At 41.2% G+C, this 11,403-nt stretch overlaps 1 protein-coding gene across 1 annotated transcript in view; it reads left to right on the top strand.

The window, feature by feature from the left end:
* Positions 1 to 5,471: 5,471 nt before the first annotated feature.
* lhx6a (LIM homeobox 6a) overlaps positions 5,472 to 11,403 on the top strand; it is a gene marked incomplete at both ends in the record, with an annotated part of 23,459 nt that continues 17,527 nt past the window's right edge. The window contains 4 exons of the mRNA XM_080742934.1: positions 5,472 to 5,549; positions 6,546 to 6,614; positions 7,090 to 7,278; positions 10,347 to 10,468. Coding sequence (XP_080599060.1) covers positions 5,472 to 5,549; positions 6,546 to 6,614; positions 7,090 to 7,278; positions 10,347 to 10,468 — 458 coding nt within the window. The remainder of the gene's footprint in view (positions 5,550 to 6,545; positions 6,615 to 7,089; positions 7,279 to 10,346; positions 10,469 to 11,403) is intronic.

Below are 11,403 nucleotides of genomic sequence, written 5' to 3'. Positions count from 1 at the left end.
AGAGACATGCAGTTTCTTATAGAACTGTTATCAAAATGTACAACAGGTTCTCACCCCTATTGCGTCATACAACCGACGCGATCTTAAATACCGAATGCTTCTCACCATAGACGCGGACGGATTGCCTAATGTCTCAGGGGTTAGACGCATTGGGTGGTCTAAGAAGAAAGAAAAAAAAGTAGTTCCTGATGCGGGATTCGATACGCTCTGAAGGCTTCTTGGTTTACCAGCCACCCGTCGCTACCGTTCACGCCACTATAAACGACGGAGCGGCGCCGTCTCAGGCGGCGATGACCCCCGTGAGTCGCCACCGAGGCGAGCGATAGCGAGCCGAGTTGCCGCGACGAGTGGTGGGAACGCCGCATGAGCCGACTCAGCCGTGTTACCGAATTACGTGCCGTTATGGACAGAATAGTAAATCTTGACCAGGGGACTGCTTCCGCCTCCGAATGTGGCTCAAAGAAGGGACTACGTTATCATTTCACGTTTTGTCAAAGATAAAAGCACAAAAAAAAAGGTACTTCCCAGTCACTCTCGTTAGCTCAGTCGGTAGAGCATGGAGATACAAATCCAGAGACCGGGGTTCGATTCCCCGTGACGACCGTCAGTGAAAAATCTTCCAGTAAACACATGTCGGCGCATGCGTACTAAGACTCTGTCTCGTCCAAAAACTCTCCGTCTCCGTCGCACCCTAGACGCAATAGTCACGGCGTCGGGAGGTGAAGCAAAGGGAGTGAGAATGGGTTGAAATGTAAGATTTGGCAGACAACTCAGGTTTCTCAGATCAAATTGATGTATTCCCTTGCTATTGTAAATCGCTCTGAATTATTAAGAGCATCTGCTAAATGCCTAAATTGTAAATTGTACATTTTAAGTTATATGTCATCTTAAATGTTGCTATTGTGAGACATTAAACTATATTAAAATATGTTGTAATATAAGGTGGATATGAATTATTTGACTTAGCATTATCACAAATGTTGTATTTAAAGAATTTGAACCATACATTTGAGAGCCTTTTATTTGTTGTGATTTTTAAGTATTATTGATTTTATTGTATTAGTAATTGTGACCAGTTCTAATGTATAGGACATGGTTAGAATTCACTGTGATTACCTGATGTGACCTGTAGACCACACATCACATGATGGAGGCTGGTGCAGGCATGTATGGAACAATAAAGAATTAGACCTCATTGCATGCTAGGAGTAATTTTTTCAGGGCCCTTACAGTATAACAATGTGATTGTGAACTGTGAAGTCATGTGCCCAAACTTCAGTATAAAACAGGCGTCAATTGGGTATGGCAAGCTATGGCACCTGCCATACGTTGGCTACAGGGGGAAATAATTAAATGTACTTCTCATCGTGCCTATTACTAAGGTATGGCAACATGACTGGTGTCTTGCACGCGCGTGAGGACGCGCATGCAAGACACCAGTCATGTTGCCATACCTTAGCTTTTGCTGAACTGACGCCACTCTGGTATAAAATAGCGGAATCACGGGTGGATCTCGAAGTTTATTCTTTCATTGCTATTCTTTCATTGATAACTGGTTCAACAACCGAGCAAAACAAATAAAACAGATGCAAGTTCTTACATGTAGGCCTGCATCAGCTGTCTTTGGCCGCATAATGTGCTGAATTCGGAATCTCGGATTGGAAAGGATTAATTGGATCAAGCTTGGATGGCATTGCACGAAAGTCTGCTTATAGTGTTTTAATGGCCATCTGACAACTGAGCTGTAATTAACTTGTTATATTGGGGTAAGGCCTATAGGATGATTCGCTCGCTGTGACATTTTAGGACTGCTGATTTCTTTGGTCTATGTATGGCAATGTTTGTGGAAGAAGTCAACTTGAGTGCGCTTTGAACTCTTTTATTATAACTATTTAATAGGCTAATATTTCAAAGGTATTGGTCCGTCTGTCTGACATCAATAAACCTAGTCGTCGTGAGCAAAACTCAAGATTATCAACTTTTAAATCCACGTTTCCGTTAATAACATATAGCATAAGGAGGCCTACATTTCTGTATTTTTATTTCGTTGTGTGGTAAGTTTTCAAATTTATCTTAGTCATAAAATGTCAATAGATTAGGCCTAGGCTATTGAATGTTTCCCACTAAAGATAGGCCACCGCCTTAATGTGTGATGTCATAGTCCTACGCTTTGGCCTATTTTTGCCTAGTGCCTTCCAGAATATGAGATGCGTCAAGATCCTGAATTGTGCATACATCGTTGACATTTTAAAAATGACTAAATAAAACATGTAAATCTATTTGGGCGAATTGGGGAAACCCTAGTAATTTATGGCAATTGTTGTCATTTAAGCTGATGAACGAGGGATGCTGGAAGTGTTTGAGTGTTGGTTGCTGCTGCATATGAAGACCCACATGTCGAGGCTATATTTGTTTGTCTTGCGAGTCTTGGAACGTGTTTGTGTATATAGCCTACTCTTCTGCTACTAGACATGCATTTGACAGTCTACAACGAAAGTATAGCCTATAATCAAGAAATTGATCATTCTTGATATCTGTTGACAGACGATCTGATAAATGTTATTTATTCAATTATAATTCTTAATAGATATAGATGAACAGACATGGCTGCAGCAGATGGATTAGGCTAGTTGACTGACAGACAGACTGATTGTTTGTTTGATTGATTTACATGACCTATATTTAATATTCATGATTATTTACACAACTGTATACCTATATAATTTAAATAAATAGGCCTAACAGACACGCTGCATGATATATAACATCTCTTTTTGCAAGTCTGACAGGCGTCAGCTAACCTCACAAACACTATATCATGCCTATAACTATATACCCTAACCTCACTCAGAAACTAGAAAAATATTGTTCCTTCGAAACAATTGTGGTCTCGCTTCAAGCCAGAAAACAATGGCTATAAAAGCAAAAAATGTCAAGATCGCAGGCAGTGCTCTCTTTGACGTTACTGACGTCAAAGATTGGTCCATTTTGTTCCAAAAATGTGTTATGCAAAAGTTGACCCGCTGGTGGCGATATAACAGGCCAATGTGAGAAGGTTGGTATCTGTTCCTTGACCTATTGGGAATGTGCTTGCAAGATTTCACGCACATCCCAGGCTGTGTTCATGATTTGAGGTGTTTTTGGCTTTGGACACTTTATCGCTGCTTGCAGCTATATTTATTATTATTATTTTATATTTTTTTGTGTGCACTTCATAGGCATGTTAGATAAAGGTCCTTAGATTGCGTGTAGAATGTTTCATGCAAATTGCAAAAAAAATCCTAGAATAAAAACGGGTTTAAGCGTTTTACAAACTGCTCAAAATTATATAGCGCCCCCCTTTGGCCATTTGGGGTAATATTGGTTTCAGTGATATTTGAACTAACCCTCTACACGATTTTGTCATGAAAATGTGACTTTGCATGTATGTTTTAGAGGCAGAAGAATAATTTGCATAAAAATGCAATATTGTTTGAATTATTTAAAAAAGCATGTTTGAATGTTAAAGAAATCCGATCCGACAGATCTTTAGATATCGGTCCAAAGTTCACGTGAAAAAAGTTTTGTGCACGTGACGCGAAAATTCCAGAATAAAAGCGGGTTTACGCGTTTTACAAACTGCTCAAAATGGCGGAAAATTGAAGGGCGGAGCTTACTTAACATCGACACAGATGTCTTCCGCTTGAGTCAAAGCACGCGTGTAACAAGTTGCATGTCTTCAAACGAAACGAGTCATGACTTATGCCCGTTTGAAGTTTGAATTTTCAGACGCTTCGTATAGCGCCCCCCTTTGGCCGATTGGAATAAAATTGGTTTCAGTGATACTTTGACTAACCCTCCACATCTTTGCCAAATGCCATGAACGTGTAACTTTGCATGTATGATTTAGAGGCCGAAGAATAATTTGCATAAAACCGCAATATTGATTGAATTATTAAAAAATTATATTTCACTTTGAAAAAAATCTGGTTGATCAATCTGACCGTATTGGTCCAAAGTTCATGTGAAAAAAGTTTTGTGCACTTGACGCGAAAATCCCAGGAGGAGATAGATTTTTACTGTTTTTCATATAATTCCGAATTGTGGGAGACCTAAAGGTCAGAGGTCAAAAGTTAGAGGGTAAAAGTTGTTCGGCATGAGGAGATGCATAAGTGTATACAGGTTTCATGGCTGTACCTAAAACACAGCATGAGCTATACCTGTTCAAATTTCGCACTTTCGAAGGCTTCCTACAGCGCCACCATTTGGCCGATTGCTATAAAAAATAATAGCACACTTCGCCACTGTAAACTGAACACATTGATGTTTTTATTTTCATTTTCTCACTAAGTATGTAGGAGTAGAAAGGAACCGAAGATCCCGTCTACTGATTGCCTGATAGATAAATAAATAATGACAATATCTAAAGTGTGCTCGCCTTATAGGCGAGCCCACAATAATAATGCCAGAAGTTGAACCTATAACCTCAAAACCATGTCTACCTGCATGGGCGAAACACCTGGGAATAAAGAACGTCATCCCTAATAAATGATATCGCCCTGTGGTTCTCAAAGTGGATTCCCAGGGACTCTGTGGGTTCCTTTGGAAGGGTCCAAATCGACCCATAGAGTGTAACTCTGACAGTATACAAATGGGTCCATTTGATTCCATGTTTAAGCTGTCAGAGAGTTAAGGGGAGATCTTGACATAATATAGCGTTAGACATAATCCAGACATATCCATGGTCAGAAATGAATGCTGTGTGAAAGTGACTGTCATCATCATAACTGTTCAACTGGTGTCCACCCTGCACGCTGCAAGAGAAACTCTCTCTTCACCCTCCTCCCCGTCCTTCCTTATAACCATATAGCATGATGCCAGAGGCACGTAAACTTTCACTCCAGCGCTGCTGAGCATTGCAACACCTAGTCTAGGCTAAATAGGTCGCTTCGTCATACGCTCTCGCCGTCGTATAGCCTGGTCTGGTCTCTCACAGACGGTCTTGAGAGCCTTTTGGAGTAAAAACTTGCCAACCTCTCAATTTGATTCACTTCCTGTAGTCAGCGACTCCTTTCCAAAAGTGGGGAGAGAGAGAGAGAGAGGGAGGGAGAGAGAGAGAGAGAGAGAGAGAGCGAGAGAACGAGGAAAATAGGAATTCTGTCTGTTCTAAATAAGGCGCAAGGATCAGCCAGCATTGCGAGCGAGCAGCGCTTGTTGCCTTGCACAACTGTTGACGTTTGATAGGTTGTGAGTAGCAGGAGGATCGTAGGCTATAGGAGGAAGACTGGCCTTATTGTGGAGCGGAGACAACTTTAAAACATACACTTTGCCCTACAACAAGAGGCGGCCGAAGACCCCATGGTACGGATGGTACGAGTGTTAACGGTCACCATCGCTTCTTCTTCTTCTGCACGAAAGTTTCCCCCGCTGAGGCTGAGCCCGTGCGCCGAGTTTGGAGAGCCTGCTGCACGCAGACGCCTGCACGGGAGTCCATGTATTGGAAAAATGAGGTTTTGTCCCCTCTGTCAGAGGGAAACAAGATTCTGTCCGAAGGAATTCCCACGAAACAGGTACTAGTTTTTTTATTTTATTTTATTTTTTAAAGTCTGTTTTGGAAGGCATAACTTTTTTGCGTAAAATGGCTTCAATTCGATTCATATGTCATATGGAGGCTATGCACATTTTGAGCAACTGGTTGGGCCTATTATTGGCCAGTTTTCTATATTGATGCAAAGATCATCAATTTATTGCATAACCTATTTGAAATATTGACCTAGGCCTATATGCTTAAAAAAGGAAGAGAAAAAAATCACGAAATAATCGATTTTAGGCCTATAGTGATATATGCTTAGGCCTAAACTCATTATCTTGTATCTTGAATGTGCATTGCTTGGACGCCTCCATGCAACTCAGTCATTTCTATCCTGCAGCTTCTACTGTGTTTGTGTGAATATTGTTTTGTCTGTTGTGATTTCATAAAGAATCACTGTTTATAATGTGTGTAGGCCTACTAGCCTACTACTATAATATCAGCTGTGTGCGCCAGACAGCCGCTGTGAAGAGGCACGCGCCACTCTTGTTATGAATAGCGTGATTTGCAGTCCACATCCACTTGAGCCTTGCCAATTCAACCCGAGAAGAATTGGATTTTAATTACAGCCATTAAAAATCAAATTTGCAATTCTTTGGGTGGCTCGTTGCCTTTTTTTTCCCTGATTGACAGTTGAAATTGACACTTTCGGCCCCTCTTAGTCCATCGCATTTTAAGCTATTTGTAATTGCAGGTATTTATTTTTTTCCCTTCATATCCTGAATTGCGAGGAAAATGTGATTATACTCTCTAAAGGGGCACGGGTTACGGATAGAGGAAAAATCAATCCAAATTGAAATAGCTTCATTACAAACGAAATGCTTTTGTCGCGGGGCATTTGTAGGCCTATTGTTTGGAATGACTTTATAAATATGGAGTGTGTGTAGACATGGGAGCTGAAGGCAAATGTGTCCCATAAAGGACTTCTCAGCTGGAGATGGTACGGCTAAAGAAGTGACTGAACCCTGTCTTATAGGTGATCTCCACGGAACCACACAATACACCGGGATCCTCGCGCTGCGTAGAAACTAAACACACTCCAATGGTGAGAGAGAGATGTTTATTATTATGAAATAGGCCTCATATCTATGATTTAGCAGCTTGCGCTCAACATTTATCCATTTGGCATTGATCAAGTATGCGAGTTGTGATTGTTATAAGCATATTACTATCAAATGTCAGTGATACTTTGCAACATATAGGCCTGGGAACGCATGCATTACGCATTGTTTTGTGCTGTAACCATTGAAAAAATAGCAGATATACAAGCTCACTAAAAAGCTGCGAGCTTGTTGTAGATCTGCTATTTATTATCACTAAAAATCGTGATTTTTTTTTTTTTAACCTTGTTTCTATGTCAGTGGTGCTCAAACTTAAAACAAAAAAAGAAAGAAAAAGAAAAAAGCCTTTACGAATCTGGACTGTCACTTTGGTGTATATTGTAGTAGGCCTAATTATGAATTAGGCCTATGATTATGAACTAGGCCTAAAGGAAGCAGTGATGTCCTCTACTACTACAGTCTCACTCGGACGGAGAGTCCCGGCGCTCCACCACCATGGAGCGGGAGGACAGCCGCTCCACGCCCAGTCCGCCGTCCACGCCGTCGGTGTGCTCGCCCGCCTCCACCGCCTGCAGCTCGGTGCCCTCCACCGGGAAGAACGTGTGCGCCAGCTGCGGTCTGGAGATCCTGGACAGATACCTGCTCAAGGTGAGGGGAGAGAGAGAGAGAGAGAGAGAGAGAGAGAGGGAGAGAGAGAGAGAGAGAGAGAGACTGCAGAGACTTGCAGAGGGAAGCATCAGAGGCGTAATATCTGGAAGACATTCAAACTTTAAAAAGTCAAGGCCTCCCATTATCTCTGACAGTATAGGCTACAAATGGAACGAAATGGACCCGGTTAGGGTCCACTATGGGCACCGGGTCAATTTAGATTTGGACCCCTCTAAAAGGAACCCACTGAGTCCCTGCAGAGAACTAGGCCTACTGGTTTAGGGGGTCACGTTACGGGTGGCAAAAAAACGAGTTACCATTTCTATTAAAAAAATAAAAAAATAAATCACTGTTTGTTTGGATGGTGCAAAGAGAAAATGTTTGAAAATGTTCCCCTATTATAGCCAAATTACATTCCCAAAATAGGGATAACACGTTGAAAGTGGTCAATGCATTAATGGTTGCATCATGCGCTTATCTATTAGCCTATAACGCGCGTCAACAAAGAGTTGGGGACATGTATAAAATAGAAGAATAACTGAATTTAAGGTTAAATGTGAACACATCCCCTATGATGACTCAGGCGGTTCAAAAGTGCACGTGGGTGCATTTGTTTGTTTGTTTCTGAATTAGGACTGGACAAATGTGTAGCCATGAACTATACCAAACTGTTGTTGAGGGGTTTGAATTATGTCCTGTAGAACAGTGGGTCGGGACCCCCAGGGGGGCCCCCTAATTATTTGGTGGGTCCCCAGATGATTAACTTAATGTGCAACATTGTTTTCTCACTCAACAGTAAACAAACCAATATAAAGTTTAAGTGTATAGAGGGTATATGCACATAACTAAAGTGACAATGTAAGGACTTTTTAATACCTATAATTACAAATTAAATATTGTCCAAATTGTCAAGGGGGCAGAATTGTGAAAATAGCTGATCTACATGCTCACAACGCCTCTCAACGCGAGGTTATACATTTTGTATAACCGTGTTATACAAAATGTAATGCCTCAACTCTTAGTGCTTGTCAGGGTGGAGGGTCCCCAGTTAAAATATGATTATTTTGGGGGTCGCTGCCTGAAAAGGTTGAGAACTACTGAGCATGCACTGGTTGTGTTCTGGAACACAGTTCTATGTAAGGCAGTGTTGTGCAAACTGAAGCAATGGTTCTGCTGTGTTTCTAAACGGGAATGTGAGCGGCCTGCATGGACAATTCACAATTCACACACCTCACGTTCTCCATCTTGATTTCATCGCCCCTGCAATTGCAACCAGAAATTATGCACTACACTTTCGGAGTTGTTATCCACATTCAGATCTGGGAAATCCCCCCCTCGTTTACTCCCATTTTTTTTAGCCTATACCAATACTATACAGTTCATTTGAAATATGTATATAGCAAACCTTCATGGGCAATTAAATAAAATCCTTAATCTCTCAAGATGGCGTTTCCAAAACAATTAAATTGACATCAGCCGCCTCACCTATTAAAGAAGCAAAGCAGTCGGAGATAAAAGCACTGCACGCGGGTCTGGTCTAAGGTCTGGTCTAAGCAGAGCTCGACACAACATGGATGTTTTTTGCTCTTTCAACTTCACTGTCAGTGTCAAAACCAACGCCCAGACTTGCGTCGCGTGCGCTCGCGTGCTTCCAACCAAAACAGTCCTGCTTGCGCACAGATATGGGTGTGTTCCTCTTCAGGAAGTGTGATGTGTGTGCGTGTGTGTGTGTGTGTGTGTGTGTGTGTGTGTGTGTGTGTGTGTGTGTGCGCGTGCGTATGCGTGCGTGTGTGTGTGTGTGTGTGTGTGTGTGTGTGTGTGTGTGTGTGTGTGTGTGTGTGTGTGTGTGTGTGTGTGTGCGCGCGTGCGTGCGTGCGCACATGCGTGTGAAAGTTTCAAGATCATTGGCCTGGTTCGCCATATATCTGGCTTCATTTGTTTGTATTCTTTTCTTTATACTGTGTAAATACAGTTCTACTACAGGACAGGTATTTGTCTGGATTTTTTTATTTGAATAATTTGACATTAGTCTAAACGAAAATGTGTGATTATAGGTTTTATAGGGATTAGGGAGGATCATTTCTAAAAACATTATTCGAGTTGCGATATGATATTTCGTTTACGCTTGGCATGCCTCTGAAAAAACAATGATAAAAACATGTTCCATATATTTACAATAAAATGAGGTGTCCGTATCAATATATTGTACAATGCCATAAAAAAAAACGTTTTACATTATAACCTATAGGAATAAGAAAACAAAATATGTATTTCCTTATTCGTTCATAACATTCATGCTCGCAGTTACACTTTGAATTAGCATTCTTTCTTAGAAATTAATTAATTAATGCTTTTCATTCCTCATATCTAAATAATCATTAGGCTACAATACATATCTGATATAGGCTATGCAACTTAAACACTGATATAATGACCACCTTAAACTAAACTGTTAGGCTGCTGTTATTTATATTTGTCATAATTTTTAAAGAAGCCCACGCTGTCAGATGACATCGATGTTAGCCTCTTAATAAAATAAAATCAACCATGCCTCATATAAGATGATTATGATGTTATTTAATATTCTGTAAACAAATATTCTGCAGCCAATTAACGTTGGCCATAATATTTAACCTATTATTTTTTCTATATGAGGTAGACCAAATGGTTACGATTTTGATGCGATGAGAATTTTGACCTTTGCATTTGGGTTAATTAATTCTAACCTATTTAACAGCTTATTTTTTTCCCCCATATTTACTCACGTCCATCCCGCGATTGTTATGCATTAATAACTCTTCAAATAATTACATGTGTGTGTGTGTGTGTGTGTGTGTGTGTGTGTGTGTGTGTGTGTGTGTGTGTGTGTGTGTGTGTGTGTGTGTGTGTGTGTGTGTGTGTGTGTGTGTGTGTGCGTGCGTGCGCGTGTGTGTGTCTTATTTATTTATTTTTGCAAGTTGCAAAAGTAAGTATAGCCAATATGAACGCATTTCCTAATTAATAGCAAATGTAATTGTTGTTGTTGTGTTGACACAATACGCACTAAATGAGGTATTTGTGTTTCGCAGGTGAATAACTTGATCTGGCACGTGCGCTGTCTGGAGTGCTCGGTGTGCAGGACGTCACTGCGTCAGCACGCCAGCTGTTACATCAAAAACAAAGAGATCTTCTGCAAAATGGATTATTTCAGGTAGGCCATGTTTTTGGGCTGTTATTAAAAATATATATAGACCGATATAGTCTAGCTACCCTACCATGGTCAGCGCTGTTGTTAAACGAAAGCAGTGGCGTCAGTTCAGAAAAAGCTAAGGTATGGCAACATGACTGGTGTCTTGCATGCGCGCCCTCGCGCGCGTGCAAGACACCAGTCATGTTGCCATACCTTAGCAACATGAAGGCACGAGGAAAAGTACATTTTATTATTTCCCTCTGTAGCCAAGGTATGGCAGCTGCCTGTCATAGCTTGCCATACCCAATTGACGCCTCTGAACGAAAGCTCAAAACTCTCTCTCTCTCACACACACACACACGCACACGCATGCACAGGCCACACGCACTATAGTAGGCTACACGTGTAAACCCTGGGATGGATGCGGGTAGCCTCATGCATGCTGTGAAAAGAAGGGGGGGGGGGGAGAAGAGCTTTCAAATGTTGAAAGTGTGTAACGGAATAACAAGGTTAATTGTATAGCAGAGGTGACAGATAGACTGTGTTATGACTATCCTATACAAAGAGTGAGGGGAAACAGGAACCGCATTCTATATTAGCCTACACTGTATTTCTTTCAAGCGCTTAGCCTAGCCGTCATTAATGGACGTCTGCGTCACACTACTAGTAGGCTACTAAACCATTATGCCTATTCCCCTGCAGATGTAGGCCTATTTTAACTATTATTGGCTAATGGCTATTGTTTTTAAGTTTAAAATGTTACATTTCAAGGAAGGGGGCCATTAAATAACATGGCTAGACTAGGCCTATAAAAGCCTATATTATTATTTAATTTTAACCATAGCCTAGTTCAGCTGTATCCTCGTTTGTGCGGAAACGTTTGCTTAATTGCAATGAACAGTTCGAGCGTCGCTAATGTGGCCCTTAGTTTGATTGGAGGGCTGCTGTACTGTAGT

This window comes from Nannobrachium achirus (genome assembly GCF_963921795.1).
Source record: "Nannobrachium achirus genome assembly, chromosome: 15".
NCBI lineage: Eukaryota > Metazoa > Chordata > Actinopteri > Myctophiformes > Myctophidae > Nannobrachium > Nannobrachium achirus.
The sequence above is the reverse complement of the archived record's forward strand: the minus strand, read 5'-3'. Positions and strand labels throughout refer to the sequence as shown.